This window comes from Grampus griseus, assembly GCF_964374135.1.
Source record: "Grampus griseus genome assembly, chromosome: X".
Lineage (NCBI taxonomy): Eukaryota > Metazoa > Chordata > Mammalia > Artiodactyla > Delphinidae > Grampus > Grampus griseus.
This window is the reverse complement of record NC_138999.1, coordinates 8,440,407-8,457,686: the sequence shown is the minus strand read 5'-3', so window position 1 is coordinate 8,457,686 and position 17,280 is coordinate 8,440,407. Positions and strand designations below refer to the sequence as shown.

The window sequence follows — 17,280 nt, the reverse complement described above, 5'->3', positions numbered from 1 at the left end:
AGCACTGTAGCACCAGGAAAGAGGGCGATAAAAATCTGATGGGAGGTCAACACCTACTTTCTTAAGTGTCTGGGAGCTTATCCTCATCTGAACTCAATCCCCTTGACCTTCACCAACCTTCTCTTCTAATGCTCCCTCCTACTGCTTCTCTGTTACATTTCCTATTGCTGATGTAACAAATTACCATAAACTTAAAACATGAGAAATTTAATGTCTTACAGTTCTGGAGGTCAGTGTCACTCAGCTGAAATCAAAGGCTGCATCCTCTGGAGACTCTGGGGGGAATGTGTGCCTTGTCTTCTCCAGCTTTTGCAAAAGCTGCCTGCATTTCTTGGCTTATGGCTCCTTCCTCCGTCTTTAAAGCTGTCAGCCTAGTATCCTCAAATTCCTCTCTCTCTCTCTCTCTCCCTCTCTCTCTCTCTCTCTCTCTCTCTCTCTCTCTCTCTCTCTCACACACACACACACACACACACACACACACAGCCACCTCTGCCTCTCTCTGGTAAGGACTCTTATGATTAGGTTGGACTCATCTGGATAACCCAGAATGACCTCCCTATCTCAGGATCCTTTAACTTAATCCCATCTGCAAAGTTCCCTTTGCCAGGTAAGGTAACATATTCACAGGTTCTAGGAATTAAGATGTGGCCGTCTTATCATTCTGTCTGCCACACCTCCTATCCAGTAACTCCATACTATACGTCTCTCTACCTCTGCAGAACAAAACGCAGGCTGAAGGGCATCTCAAGCTTTGTATCCACCAGCCTGGATATTGTAGTGGCTAAGAGCATAGGCTTTAGAATCTGAGTGTCTGGTTCAAGTCTGTTGTTGTTGTTGTTGTTCAATAAAGGAAAGCAGATGGTGCTTACTCCTGAGTGTCTTAAAGCTCACATTTTGTTTCAAAAAATAACATCTTGTGGTAAAATTGCATCTTTCTTTGGTGGCGAACTTCTTGAATTTTCTAGGAACAGCAGACTTACTACAACCCAACCTGAATCTGATCAACCCTGGAGCGCAGTGGTTCTCAGTCCTGGCTGCATGAGTCAGTCAATCAGGAAACCAAAAAAAAAGCGTGCTCAACGGCAGAGCAGACACCTGCCTCAGAACCTCTGCGAGGTCATTAGTGTCATCTCTTTCTTTCCTCATGTTTGACAATTTTCGTAATATAAAGGCAAACATATTTTACGCACAGAAACACTGTGACCCCTAGGAATTCTAGAAAGAGGCCACTGAGGAGATGTGGAAACCTCATGGATTTGCTCGGCGACTCCCCGCAGCTCTGGTCTGTGTGGTTCCCACGGGTGCCGCATCTGGGGACTCCGTCCTCAGCTGTAGCAACCTGAAGGGAGAGGTGAGAAGGCGGAAGAGAAACAGGCTGAGTTTAGATTTTAGACTTCTAGGTACTTCATTGCGAATACTCTGATTTGAACCTTGGGATAATTTGGATAAACCTTGGGTGAATGTTTTGAGAAAGGACTCTTTAAACAAATTAATTTTAAAAGATGACGCAGACTGAAATTAGGAATGTGGATGCATTCGACCAAGTAACTTATTGTGAGCCAACACTAAATTATCACGCCTTAAAAAGCAATACAACTGTAGTTTTAAGACATGTTCGCAGAGTTTCCCGGCCATTGTGTTGTGACATTTACTTGACCGTATGTGCAAAATGTCTATATTGCATTAAGGATAAAAATAAAAATGAAGAGCGCTGTTCTATGTCATTTAGGGCAGGCACTGATACCTCTTGACTTTATCGCAAGATACTATGAATGAATATGGTTTTAACCTGTCAGTTAATTGTGTTAATTTGATAATTTCCCAAAAATGGACCTCACGTATTTCCAACTTTAAAAAACATGTTGAAATCGCATGTGCTTAATCTGAAAAAAATCATTAAAATTCACAATGGTAGAAATACAGATTGGGAGCGGTGAGAAAATTGGGACACAGGGGAAGATGCAGATTATTTGATGTATTCATGACTGCTGATTGGCAGGTGGCAAAAGACAATGAGATGGCGGAGGGTGGAGGGTGATGAACTGGAGTGGCCCGTCCAGACTTTTCCAGGGCTGTGTGAACACTTCAGGCTTCAGTTATTCACGTTTGCGGTATAAAATGGATTATGAAGCATCTTGGTCCATTACCCATAATCAAAAATGTAACTGATATTTTTTAAGATGCCACACATTTGATAATAGGTAGCTTTGGAGATATCTTTGAAGTCCCTCTTTGTTAATTATTTGATGACCTTCTCTCCCAAGAAAATTGTTTTTTCAGCCATGGGTTTAAGAACCAGTTGGCTCTGGGGACAGTATTACCTCCTTTGTGAAATGACTCTTCCAAAGCCTGATGAATGCAGCTGCCCTGCTTTCAAGAAAGCGCCACACTCTTTTCTCTTTCTGGGATTTGGCTGTAGCCTTCTCCTGAGCCATCAGCTGCTATAAGAACTAAAGTCTTAGGAGACAACAACTCCATAAATTCAAGTCATTACAAGTAGACCAAGCCTTTTCTCTCTTTTGGCTGATAATTCCAAATTTACCAAAGAATTTTAAAAGTCTACGAAGTTAAGAGCCACGGGCTATGATGTATAATGGACTCAGAGAAATTGAAAGCATCACATCTTCACTTTTTCATTATGCTAAGTGTAGGCATTTGTGAGCAGTTTCCAGAACTATGTATTACTTGATTGCGTTGGAACTGTTTTAGTTGGGAGAAGAAAATGAAGACTCAAGAAAGATGCAAACTGGCCTGATTCCGTTTTGCCAGATTTGGTCATGTGTTTTCTTTCTTTCTTTCTTAGAGATAAAATATCACTTTCAAAATGTCACATTTGAACATCTTTCTTCTCCCTTCTGCTCTTCCTCATCTTGGTGATTTAGTGTACCATCCTCCCAGTTGCTCAAGCCAGAAGTGTTTAAGTCATCCTAGATTACTCCTTCCCTACCCTCCACTACATACAATTCGTCCCCAGGCATCTCTGTGGTTCTACGTATCTCCCTATCTGTTCAAATTTGAATCAGCATCATACCTAGCCCAGTGGCTCTTCTGATCTCTGCATCTTTGGCTTGCACCCTCCCTCAATTCCCTTGGAAATGTGTTTCCAGTCATCTGATCACGTTCCTCTCTTATTCAAGGTTCCTTAATGACTAGCCATCACCTGCTGAATAAATCCAATCTGCTTTGCAAAGCCTGCCGAGAAAGCCCTCCAGGATATGGCCCTGAGTTCTGCGTGGCTTCGCCTCCTGCTCTTTCCTTCCGTCTAGCCTTGTAATTTCCCCCAAACAAGGCCGTTCTCTCAAATTCATTTGCCTTGGCACCTTTGTTCCAATGTTGCATTTCTACAGAGCAAACCCTTATTCCTCTTATTCAATGTACAGGTCTCCTGGGAAACGCTGCCTTCTTATAAAGCTTTCCTTGATCCCCAGATAGATGTCAAAGCCTTTCTCCTAGGCATCCCATTGCACTTGGTACTTACTCCTAGTATCATAATCTCTGTATTTCATGGACCGAGTGTGTTCTTCCTACCAAAATGTAACTCCTTAAGAACAAGGACTGGCTGCGGCGTGGAGACCGGATGCTGACACCGAGACACTTGAATTAGCTTTAGCAGAAGAGAAATGGAGGAACCATAGAACATTAAGGATGAATTCAGGAAGACCCGAGACCATGGAGAACTTGCCTGCTCTCTACACTATTTTCCAAGGAGAGGTTGCTATGGTGACAGACTGTGGAGGCAAGTCAAAATCCCAGGCTGTCGGAAGCAAGGTCTGGTCCATCGAACTCACATGTCATCCTGTCGCGTGGATAAGCCCTCTGAGATAGTAGATGTCGGAGAGAAGGTGTGGGTGAAGCTTATCGGACGAGAGATGAAAAGGGAAAGGATAAAAGTATCCCTCTCCGTGAAAGCTGTCAACCAAGGGACTGGGAAGGACCTTGACGCCAACAACGTTATCATTGAGCAATAAGAGAGGCAGAGGCAGTCCTTCCAGGATTACACTGGGCAGAAGATCACCCTTGAGGCTGTCCTGAACACTACCTGCAAGGAGTGTGGCTGTAAAGGCCACTTTGCAAAGCATTGTTTCATGCAACCAGGTGGGAGCAAGTACTCTCTGATACCTAATGAGAGAGAGGAGAAGGAAGAGGTAAAATCAGCAGAGTTTGAAAAGCCTGACCCCACGAGAAATTCTTCTAGAAAAAGAAAGAAGGAAAAGGAGAAAAAGAAACATAGAGACAGGAAGTCATCTGACTCTGACAGCTCGGACTCTGAGAGTGACACACAAGAGGGCAAGGCACACTTCAAAAGACAGCAAGGCAGCAAAGAAGAAAAAGAAGAAGCAGCACAAGGAGTGAGAGTGGAGAGAGTGGAGGGGGTGGTGGAGAGAAGGAACCAGGAGCCTTGTGCCTTGAAGCCCTGGCTCCTGCAAAGACTCAGTAGTGAGAATATGGGCTTCCACCCCATTGACTCCTCTCCCATGGGAGATGGCTCCCCCTCCTGCCACAGGCAGGTTTGGGAGATATCAAAAGTATCTGCCTGAATGAGTTCTTTCCTTATAACTCCAGTCCCTTTGCAAGTGACCCCTGCAGCTGACCCATTCATTCACCCAACTTCCTTCATTCAGCAGGAGGTCCTATTACCCTCTTCCAGGTGCCACCGCCAGAGCCAGACTCCTGTACAGGAGTCCAGGCTAGGGCCACAGGTACTGCTGTGGAGGTGAGTCTGGCTGTAGTTGGTGAACAGAGTGATTGGCCCCTCCCTGTTGGCCTGCCTTGGGCTGATTGGTGGGTGGTCTCTGCTGTATCCAACACAGGGGCAGAGGGAGACTGGCAGTACTAGGGAGAACATGGTAAGAAGTGGTGCTCACTTTTTCCATTCCCCCTGACATGATTCTACTATGTTAGAAGTGACAGCCAGTGGTCACAGCCAGAAAACCATTGTTTGCAGTGACTGAGCTTGTGTGTGACGTTCCGCCCGATCACTGAACCAGACAGCTCAAGCCACGATCATTGCTTTACTTCGTATTTACTACAATGTGAGTCAGTTGGTTCCAAAAAAAAAAAGAACGAGGACTGTGTTGTCATTTTGACAATCCCAAGCCTAATACTGTTTCGAGCACGTAATAGGTGCTCATTGAACTTCGTTTGAATTAATTATGCAGGAGGTCATACTAAATAAAAATAAAATGTGTCTTCTAGGGATTGATTAATTTTATTTCAGTCATGAGCTATTGTTCAAAGGTTGGCAAACTACAGCCCACTGTCCAAATCCAGCCTTCCACCTGTTTCTGTAAATGAAGTTTGACTGGCGCGCAGCCACACCCATTCATTCATAAACTGTCTACGGTTGCTCTCATGCCACAAAGGCAGATCTGAGTAGTTTTGACAGAGACCACATGGCCCACAAGTCCTGAAATATTTACTGTCTGGCCTTTTACAGAAAAAGATAGCCAACCCCTGCTACAGATCCTAGAGCCCGTGGGAGGGCATATTTTTAAATGCATTTGAAGAATAGATATGTAATTCCATTTTGACACTTCAAGCAGCCGCGGGCTCCCTTAGATACCTAGACTTCATACTTAAAAATCCCCAGCTCATCTGGAACTTCCCATTTGGGTGAGGGGAAAGCAATTCACTGATGTCGTACCTGTGGTGCCCTAATCTTAAAGGGTGTGAGTGAGAGGTACACCCAACACTTAAGTCCCCAGTTCCTGTCTAAACTTGTGGTTAGTCCAGCTATACCAAAAAAAAGAAAAAAATCCAAAATACACTGGGCCTGGAAGAATGTTCTTCAGTTCACCGAACGTGACTGCAGCCTACCCGCTTTGCCTACATTTATGCACTCACTCCTCGGCCCTGACGCATTCCCACACCCTGTTCCCTGTGCCCCTCCTGGGTCCCTGGTACCCCTCCTTCTCACCCACTGGGTGCAGATGCACAGGTGTGAAGGCAAACAAACAAAAATTCCTCATCTCCTTGAAGCTCTGCTCAAACCTGGACTTCCCTGTGAGGTCTTTCCCACCCCTTCCACCTAACAGTGTAAATCCCTGTCCTCTACTCACACTGCCGGCCCCTTCCCTGCTTTTTGTTCCTTCCTTAGCAGTTATCATTACTTAACACGCTACATTCTTTACTTACCCTTGTTTATTTTCTGCCCCTACTAGAGTATGATATCTCCATTTGTTAAATAAATCCATGAAATCCCAGATAAAGAGGAAAAAAATAACAGAATTAACACAGTGCCGTTCACTCTTTGGAATGAACCTTCTAGGCAGGAATTTGCTACCAGTAGGGAACAAAGGTGTCTTAGCAGTCGCTGGGGCCAGCCTTTCTGTCTCTCTTCTTTAAGGTGAATAGTGAGGATGGTGAAGTCTTCTGGGATTCCTTAAATGTTCCCCACATCCGCAAGAAGTCCCTGGCAGTGTCTGTAGGGCCCAGCACTATTCCTTCTCCCACAATTTTTCTTGATTGTTAACGAAGCAGTAGATACCTCTTCACAGCTGTTGTGCCCTGGTTGATATCTGTGATTCGTAGGAATTCCTCCTCAGTGAGGGGACATTGGGCTTCCGAGGATTGTGAAGGATTGTTTCTTAGGTCATCGTTTTCTCACTGTCTGCATCAAGGGTAGAGATATTCACTGTCAGAGGTGTGAAATCAGACGTGTGTGTGTGAGCACACAGATAGCCTCAGGATTGTGGGAATCTTTGCTTTGATTCTTTGATGTGGAGTATTTTAGCATCAAACGTCTCTGTAAATATGTGTAGCTTTTATTGATCATATCTCTATACTTACTGTGATCAAAAGAGCTCATTAGACTGCTCTAAATAGAAACTCAGTGGTTACAATTTAGCATAGAATTTAAAAGCCTAAGATGTTTTAGCTGGAGTCCTGGTTAGTTTCAAATCTTGTAAGTTTTACAATTTGGCGAAAACTACTTAACCTTCCTAAGCCTCAATTTATTTATATTATATTATATTATATTTATATATACTATATATTACTATAATATCAACATAATGTATCCTAAGTATATATTACAATAATGTATCATAAGTATGAGTTATATATAATAATAATATATTGTGTCATATATAATAAATATACTAGATTGTATTATTATATAGAGGAAGTAACTAAAGAGCCCTTGGCACTTTGTTGGTACACGGTAGGCTATCAGTATACGTTTCCCCTCCTATGTCTAGTGCGCACAATGGCAGTTAGCGGTAGTTTTTCCTGTTACTGAGAAAGAAAAGCCGAAAAGTTCCCATGTGTTCCCATGAGAGAGGGGAGGCAGGACCCTTGAAGCATCTTCCCACATAGCTTTCTTTGCATCATTTTATGGGATCAGATGACCTAGCAGATACTCCAGATTTTGATGTTGGCAGTTGACTGAGTAAATCCACAGTTAAGTAAGAGTGGATTTGATTTCAGGGGTTGAGAGCCAATTTGGGAACGTGAAAATGAAGTTTGCTTGACGTTATGACCGATTGAGAGAGAGGCTGAGGCTTGCGAGTCGTAGATTACTGTGTGACCCTTGATGTGCTTCCCCTTGATCTGCAGGGTGACTTCACGTGGAACAGTATGTCGGGTCGCAGCGTACGGCTGAGGTCAGTCTCCATCCAGAGCCTCTCAGAGCTGGAGCGAGCCCGGCTGCAGGAAGTGGCTTTTTATCAGCTGCAGCAGGACTGTGACCTGAGCTGTCAGATCACCATTCCCAAAGGTAAGGCCCCATCTGCCATCACATGGGGGATGCTGGAAGTCACACGTCTGCTCTGCCACAGCCCCAAGCTGCAGAGTCTTCTCAACCCCACTGTTAACACAGGGAGGAAGTTGTAGCTTCTGGGTCACCGGCTGGCGCTGGCAACCATTTTGAAAGATGTGTTCAAGTGGGACAGTTTCCATGTCGACTATTATGTGTATTTAAAGGGAAGATCAACTTGGGGCATTAAAGGGGAAAGCCATGTGTATCTCAACGGTCTACGTGGCTTCAGCACACTTAAAAAGAAGTTTCAGAAAGGTCAACTTAAAGGGTTAGAAGAAAAACCATGTCTATCTCAATATGATTTCAAAATAAGCAGTTGAAAAGAATGTTTTAACCATCTGTTAAACTTCTCATTTGACCTTATGCAAACTCAGAATCAGTGATTATACCAACGTTAACTCATTTTTATCCAGTCTTTCACCTGGCCTGTCTCTGTTGGGGTTCACCACTATGACACTGGAGCCAGTGCAGGCCTGGTTGTCTGATGTTTTTACAAACACAGATCCTGATTCTGATAAAGATGAGAAGCATGTATTTGAAATCCTTTGATCTGTAAAGCCTGTTTCTGAAAGTTGACTATCTTCTATAAAGATACTTTTTAATGTGTATTCGTGTGTAGCCGTAAGGTAATTTGAGGTGAAGTGAAAAGCTGTGATGTTATACAAATAGAGTAAACCTGCCGTAAAAACGCAACATTGGCTGCTGTGCCTAAAACTTAAAGGAAAGCAGGAGAGGGATAGCAAGCATCTGAAAGCTAGAAGGTTGCCTTGGAAGATTTCAGTATCTGCAGAACTTCTCCTTTGTTTTCTTTTTTTAGGGAGTTGAGGTGATGCTTCATGAATATTCATCAAATCATTCATTTCATATATACACACATACACATAGATACGTAGTTCTCAACCAGGGATGGTTTTCCCCCATTCCCCAGGTAAAATTCAGCAATGTCTGGCTCCACTTTCAGTTTTCACAGCTTGGAGGAAGGACGCAGCTGACATCTACTGCATGGAAGCCAGGGATGCTGTTAGACATCCTGCAATACACTGGACAGTCCCCCACAGCAAGCATTGTCAGGGCCCAAGGGCCCAAGTGGAGAGGCTGAGCAACCTTAATACACACATGAACACATGTGCTCGCATTCCGTCAACAGCAGTGTTGGTGGAGCTGTTTTCTTGGCTCACCTGTGTCCGATGGAAAGGGCACTGGCTTGGGAGTGTGAAGACCAGAATATGAGGACTTGTCCGGTCACGCCCTCCCCCCTCCACATGTGAGCTTGGGCAATTTACCTCTGTAGTAGGAGGCTCGGTTTTGTTGACTAGAAAGAGTAGCACAAAGACAGTGACCACACAGAACTTTTTATTGGATGATGGCTCTTAGGGCCACTTTTATTCTTTTTTTTTAAAAAATGGAAGTGTAGTTGATTTACAATGTTATATTAGTTTCAAGTGAACATCATAGTGACTCAGTATTTTTACAGATTGTACTCCATTAAAAGTTATTACAAGATAAGACATGGGGAGTGGACTTGAGGACACGGGGACGGGGAGGGGTGGGCTGGGACAACGTGAGAGAGTGTCACAGACATATATACACTACCGAATGTAGAATGGATAGCTAGTGGGAAGCAGCCACATAGCACAGGGAGATCAGCTTGGAGCTTTGTGACCACCTAGAGGGGTGGGATAGGGAGGGTGGGAGGGAGACACAAGAGGGAGGGGATATGGGGATATATGTATACATATAGCTGATTCACTTTGTTATACAGCAGAAGCTAAGACACCACTGTAGAGCAATTATACTCCAATAAAGATGTTGAAAAAAAGAAGTTATTACAAGATAATGGCTCTAATTCCCTGTGCTGTACAATATATCTTTGTTGCTTACCTATTTTTTACATAGTACTTTATATCTCTTAATCCCTTACCCCAGTCTTGCCCCTCTCCCTTCCCACTCCACACTGGTAACCACTAGTTTGTTTTCTGTATCTGTGAGTCTGTTTCTGTTTTGCTATATACATTCATTTGTTTTAGTTTTTAGATTCCACATATGTGATATCATACAGTATTTGTCTTTCTCTGTCTGACTTATTTCACTAAACATAAGATTCTCTAAGTCCATCCACATTGCTTCAAATGGCAGAATTTCATTCTTTTATGGCTGAATAATATTCCATTCTCTCTATATGCCACATCTTATTTATCCACTCATCTGTTGTGAATACTTCAGTTGCTTCCATATCTTGGCAATTGTAAATAATTCTGCTGTGAACATTGGGGTGCATGTACCTTTTTAAAATTTCTTCCAGATATATACTAGAGTGGAATTCATGGATCTTACGGTAGTTCTATTTTTAGTTTTCTATTTTTAGCAGCCTCCATACTGTTTTCCACAGGGCTGTACCATTTTACATTCCCACCAACAGTGTAGGAGGGTTTCTTTTTCTCCATATCCTTACCAACATTTATTACTTGTAGACTTTTTGATGAGAACCATTTTACAGGTGTGAAGTGATGTCTCATTGTGATTTTGATTTGCATTTGCCTGATGATTAGTGATGTTGAGCATCTTTTCATCTGCCTCTTGGCCATCTGCATTTCCTCTTTGGAAAGATGTCTATTCATGTCTTCTGCCCATTTTTAAATTGGGCTTTTTTTTTTTGATGTTGCGCTGTTTTTATATGTTGGATATTAACCCCTTATTGATCATATCATTTGCAAAAATTTTCTCCCATTCCATAGGTTGTCTTTTCATTTTTGTCAATGGTTTCCTTTACAGTGCAAAAACAAAAAGTTTAATTAGGCCCCATTTGTTTATTTTTACTTTTATTTCTTTTGCCTTAGGAGACAGATCCAAGAAAATATTGCTATGATTTATGTCAAAGAATGTTCTGTCTATGAGCTTTATGATTTCAGGTCTTATAATTAAGTCTTTAATCCATTTTGAGTTTATTTTTGTATATGGTGTGAGGAAATGTTCTAATGTTGTTCATTTACATGTAGCTGTTAAATTTTCCCAGCACCACTTATTGAAGAGACTGTCTTTTCTCCATTGTATGTTCTTGCCTCCTTTGTCAGAGATTAATTGACCAGAGGTGTGTGGGTTTATTTCTTGGCTCTCTCTATGTGTCTGGTTTTGTGTCAGTACCACGCTGTTTTGATTACTGTAGTTTTGTAGTATAGTCTAAAGACTGGGCAAGTGATACCTCCAACTTTGTTCTTTTTTCTCCAGATTGCTTTGGCAACTCCAGGTCTTTGTGGTTCCATATACATTTTTGGATTATTTGTTCTAGTTCTGTGAAAAATGTCTTGGGTATTTTGACAGGGATTGCATTAAATCTGTAGATTGCTTTGGATTGTATGGCCATTATAACAATATTAATTCTTCCAATCCAAGAGCACAGGCTATTTTTCCATTTCTTTGTATCATCTTCAATTTTCTTCATCAGTGTTTTAGTTTTCAGAGTCAAGGTCTTTCATCTCCTTGGTTAAGTTTATTCCTAAGTATTTTATTCTTTTTGATGTGATTTTAAATGGGATTGATTTTCACATTCTCTTTCTGATAGTTTGTTATTACTGTGTAGAAAAGCAACAGATTTCTGTATATTAATCCTGTATCTTGCAGCTTTACTGAATTCATTTATTAGTTTTAATAGTATGTTGGTGGAGACTTTAGGGGTTTCTTTTTTATTTATTTATTTGTGGCTGTATTGGGTCTTCATTGCTGCACACGGGCTTTCTCTAGTTGCAGTGGGCAGGGGCTACTCTTCGTTGCGGTGTGCGGGCTTCTCATTGTGGTGGCTTCTCTTGTTGCAGAGCACAGGCTCCAGGCCCACGGGCTCAGTAGTTGTGGCTCATGGGCTTTAGAGCACCGGCTCAGTAGTTGTGGGGCATGGGCTTTGTTGCTCCGCGACATGTGGGATCTTTCCGGAACAGGGCTGGAACCCGTGTCCACTGCATTGGCAGGAGGATTCTTAACCACTGTGCCACCAGGGAAGTCCCTGGGTGGGTTTTCTGTATAAAGTATCATGTCCTCTGCAAATAGTGACAGTTTTACTTCTTCCCTTCCAATTTGGATGCCTTTAATTTCTTTTCCTTGTCTGATGGCTGTGTTCAGCACTTCCAATATTGTGTTAAATAGAAGCGGCAAGAGGGGCCACTTTCATTCTTTAAGCTGGAATCTCGGACTCTGCTGGAGGTCATGAAAGAGTTCAGGAGAAGGGAGAGGTAGGTTAGGCCAAGAGGCTGGTGGACAGGCACATTTCACTGCCTGATGCCTGGCTCCCTTGGCTTCCTCACCATGTGCTACTTGACACCACAACCACAGCCAGTTCCTTCCAAGAGGAAATTCCTACCCCTGTTATATCTTTTCATACTAATGTAACACAGAGATCCTCAGGTCAAGTAAGAAGAAAATCCCTTTGGCAGTGGGTGAAAAATGAGTGCTAATCACCATCAGGCCAGGTTTCTGCTTCTCCCTAAGACCTTCTCATTCTGCCTCATCTTGTCTTGGTTTGGTTTTAGGGTGGAGATGAGGCCTGCCCTCGCCTCCCCATTAACTCACAAGGTGGCCCAGGTGGGGCCCAATCGTCCTGTGTCCCTTTTACAAGAACAGATGTTCTTTCAGTTCCTAAGAAAAATTTTTAATAGAAATGTTTCTGGCAAACCAAATTTATAGTGAAGGGAATGATGACTAAAAAGTTATGTGAAAACCAGATTGGATGCACATCAGATGAGATACCAAGGAAAAAATATTCTTTGTAGCTTTGTTTTTAAATCCAGTTAATTTGATGTTTCTCTTTGTTCGTGCTTTTTATAGAGTCCACTAAATAAATAACCTTTACCAAACAGAGAATTTTATAAAACTTATCTGCTAGAAGCTCTGTCTCCATTGCTTATTTATGAGACTATGTTGGTCCTAGTACATTCAGGGAAAGATTTGTTCTATCAAGATATGCAAAGATATTTGGGTTACAGGAGTTATTTTGATATTTTCCATCAAAGTAGGAGCTAACGGTTTACAAATAATTTCTTACTTACGAAGGAGAGAAGGAACTGGGTGGCTGGGTGGAAAAAAACAGACATCAGCAAAGAGTTCTGAAACGATTGTTTTGGGCAGATGATTATAGACATTGAATGTTTACCAAGATCCTTCAAATGCATGGGCGGTGCTGAGTGCTATGATGGCAGCTCTGGTCCGAGGGTAGCCACTTGGTTCCATGTAAACCCCTAAGTGGAGGTTCTAAACAGGGTTCATATTCACTGTATGAATAATTTACTCAGGAACATAAATAGTTGCCGGGGCCTAGAACCTAATGAGATAGTGAGTACAATGAAAATGGAAACATACTCTTGTTCTTTGCCACGTTAGGATGACTGTAGGAATTTGTTTACGGGTATCTGTTTGGAGGACCCTCTTCCTCTATGAGACTGGTGCTCCCAGGGCTCAGGTGAATGATAATATAACATATTCATCAGCTGCTGGTATCCACCATAGAGAGGGAAGAATAGAAGATTGGTGGGTTGGGAAATTACTGGGGTTATTCCCAGTGGTGGGATCCAAGGCACAGGTAGAGAGTTTGACCTCCTCCTGAGCTTTAGTAGTAGGTGGACATTGGTTATATGGGTACAGATGTAGGTAGATTAGAAGATGATGGGAGAGCATATGGAATTTCACTCCAGATTGCCTCTTCACTCACAGCAAAATAGGAAACGATTTCATCTGCTAGGAGTGGCGCTGGGAAGGAGGTCCTAGAGGTTTGAGGAAAGAGGAGAGGAATGGAAAAGAGGGAAGCTGATGGACCAGCAATGTTGCAGGATTGCAGGGCAGCCCTAAAGGTCTATTTGAGGTTAGTAGCTGGGAATTTAAATTGCAAAATAAACATCTGGGCAGCTAAACACTGCTAAAGCAAACACACCATTTTGTAGTTTGAGTTTCCCAGCCCTGTTTAATCCAAATTTCCTCTCAGTAGAGTTAGGATTTTCTGGTTGAGTTCAATAATGGTAGAGAGGGACATGGCAGTTGAGAGTATATCTGTGGTAGGCAGAATACTGGACCCCTCAAAGATGGCCTGGAACCTTTGCATATTTACCTCACATGCCAAAGCGAACTTTGCAGATGTGATCAACTCAGGTCCTTGAGACAGCAAGATTATCCTGGACTATCTGGGAGGGTCCAAACTAATCACATGAGTACTAAAAAGCAGAGAAACTTTCCCATCTGAGAGAGATACGACTTTGGAGGAATGGTCAGAGAGATGTAGTGTTGCTGGCTTTGATGATGGAGGAAGGGGCCATGAGCCAAGGAATGCAGGAGGCCTCTAGAAGCTAAAAAAGGCAAGGAAACAGATTGTCCCTAGAGCCTCTAGAGAGGAATGCAACCCTGCTGACACCTTGATTTTAGCCCAGTGAGACCCATTTCAGACTTCTTGTCTCCAGAAATGTCAGATAATAAATTTGAGTTGTTTAAGCCACTAAGTTTGTGGTCATTTGTTACAGCAGCCCTAAGAAACTAATAGAGTATCCAAGGGAATGATTATAATCTCAGACTATGGACTCTAAGTTGAATGAGAAGTTAGAAATAAATATAAAAGACTTATATTTTTCTTGAATAAAAAGAATCAACAATATAAAGACGTAAATTGTGTCGTAAATTATCTATAAACTGAATGTGATTCCAAAAAACATACCGACAGAATTTGTTTTTGTAATATCACTAAATTGATCTAAACATCATCTTGGCGAATAATTATATGAGAGTAAGTAGGCAGGGGAAAATCTGAAGAAGAGGTCAAATGGAAATTATCCCTATCCATTTATTAAAATGTCATAGAACTAAAGCAGTTAAAAGAATATTGTACTGCTTCACAGTAGGTAGATCAATGGGAGACAGTAGGGTTCAGAACTGAGCTAAAATAAATGAGAACTTATGACATAAATATTGCATTTCTTGTCAGGGGGAAATGATGGCTTAGTATTGTATTTGTGACAATGAGACAGCCATTGAGGAGAAAAATCAGGATTCTGACCTTACTCCTTACATCCAAATAAACTGATGTGGAAGGAAGATTTGAAGATTTAAAAAATGAAACTATAAATGCACCAAAACAAAACATAGCTAGATATTAATATATTTTTACATGGAGGAAGGCACTACCCAGAAAACATAAAGAGAGTGACCTGTTTCACTACGTTAAAAAAAAATAGAATCATCTGTGTGGCAAATAAATAAGTGAATAAATAAATGAAGTCGAAATTTACAACACATTTGACAAACTAAAGGCTAACTTCTCTATGATACAAAGCTTTATTACAAATTAATGAGAAAGAACATAATTAAAATGTGGACAAATTATAGGCAGCTCACAGAAAAAGAAATTCAAATGATTTATAAATATTTGTAAAGATGCTCTCACCCTCATATTCATTCAAGAAATGCAAGCTCAATGTCAAGGAGAATTTTTTTTCTCTTAGACAGGAATGGCTCCAAAAGTTGGATGGTATACTTTCTGGGAAAACAGACACTCATGTACTGTTGATAGGACTATAATTGTTGCAGCAACTTACGAGGCGATTTGGCAACATCTAACTCTTAAATGGCCCAATAATGCTACTTCTGGGAATGTATCTCACAGATATATACTTGTATTAGTCGAGATAGGCTAACCGTTTAGTACCTTAGTACTATTAAAGTTTCTTTCTTGCTCAGGCACCATCCACTGCAGGTTGGCCATGAGGACTGGGAGGGGAGAGTGTTCCACACAGTTATGCAGGAACCTAGGTTTCTCCAGTCTTGTGGCTCCTCCCTCCTCTATATCTATTCAACCAGGAGACAAGCAAAATAAAAACTAATAAGATTTACATAAACCTTTTAAGATGACTGATGAGCTTATTAATTTGTTACCCCTTCTAAACTTGATATTTCAAAAAAGGAATTTTGAAGATGCTATAGAGAACCTAGTGGTAGAAATCAGGAGGCCTTTCGGTGGGAGGGATCATATCTATCAATAGAGTTTTCCCTGTGAGCTTGAGTTTGCCCCATGGAGGCGACCATGGAATGTTTCTACCCGTCAAAGGCAGCTCTTGGCATGAGCTCTTTGTTTATTTTTTTAACGTCTTTATTGGAGTATAATTGCTTTACAGTGGTGTGTTAGTGTCTGCTGTGTAACAAAGTGGTCAGCAATACATAAACATATATCCCCATATCCTCTCCCTCTTGCATCTCCCTCCCACCCTCCCTATCCCACCCCTTAAAAAACTAGAAATAGAACTACCGTACGACCCAGCAATCCCACTACCGGGCATATACCCTGAGAAAACCATAATTCAAAAAGTCATGTACCACAATGTTCATTGCAGTATTATCTACAATAGCCAGGACATGGAAGCAACCTAAGTGTCCACTGACAGATGAATGGATAAAGAAGATGTGGCACATTTATACATTTGCATAAGCTCTTGGATCAGAGTTTCTAGTCTGTAAATGGCTCAATCCTTAACAGCAGACCCAGGAAACAAATGCAGAGACCATGGTCGAATATTTAAGCGACGCCTAATGGCCTTCATGAACTTTTCATGTATTCAGAACACATCAACGGAGTATCGTTTATGTATCAGATTCAATTAATGTTATTTTGATAGCATTTAATACCAATGGTCTAAGGCAGGGGTTAGTGAACTGGCCCACTGGCCAAACCCAGCTCACCATCTGTTTTTGTAAATAAAATCTTATTGGCACACAGCTATGCTTAGTCATTTACGTATCATCTGTGGCTGCTTTTGAGCAACGATGGCAGAGTTGAATAGTCGTGACAGTCCATATGCCTCAGGGAGTCTCAAACATTTCCTGTCTGGCTCTTTACAGGCAAAAATGGCTCACCTGTGGTCTAAGGTAAAATAAAAGGAAGTGACTGACTTACGCCCAATCTGTAAAGCCGCTTAGTGTAGCCTTTATCTCACTATAATGGAAACTAAGTATTTAAAGCGGAATGGTTTCGTAAGAGAGAAATGCATGTTCAAGTTTTCTTTAGTGCTTTTTTTCTTCACTTAATTTCCGATATCACAATTGAGAAAGACTTCGTTTATGTATTTTAAGAACAGTCTCATGGAATGAGGAATAGCTGATGGTTTAAGAACATGTGGGCAATAGTCTAATAAAAGAATACTCCTATGCCTCAAAATTGCTGTTATATGGCTTCTATATAAAGTGGTCCCTCGCCATTGTCCCTCAGGCAGTGTAAACCCCAAGTAAACAACTCAATGAAATCAAGAAAATGATATTCTTGGTTGGCTAACACTGCAGCTGTCTTTGGTTTGTGATTCGAATGTTGATTTTAAAAATAAGGGCAACCTGATGGGCAAGGAGATTGAGCTTGGGTGTTTATGCAACAACCCTAGACAGAAACTATAGCTGTCCAATTTCTATGTTATCCCTGCCGGCATTGTCCATTTGAAGAGGTGAAGCACGAGAACTGTTTATCAAAGCTTTTTGTGTAAGTAAAGTTGAAGTTGCAACCTGGGGTAAAATCC

General features: G+C 41.6%; 1 protein-coding gene and 1 pseudogene across 4 annotated transcripts in view; both read left to right on the top strand.

Moving 5' to 3' along the window:
• Window positions 1-17,280, top strand: part of ARHGAP6 (Rho GTPase activating protein 6) — a gene marked incomplete at its 5' end in the record, with an annotated part of 486,010 nt that overhangs the window by 391,673 nt on the left and 77,057 nt on the right. For all 3 annotated transcript variants that reach the window (XM_082681871.1, XM_082681872.1, XM_082681873.1), the window contains one exon: window positions 7,558-7,717. In XM_082681871.1, coding sequence (XP_082537997.1) covers window positions 7,558-7,717 — 160 coding nt within the window. The remainder of the gene's footprint in view (window positions 1-7,557; window positions 7,718-17,280) is intronic.
• Window positions 3,575-4,353, top strand: LOC309839282 (zinc finger CCHC domain-containing protein 17-like; annotated as a pseudogene). The gene has a single exon. The product of its transcript is annotated as a zinc finger CCHC domain-containing protein 17-like (transcript).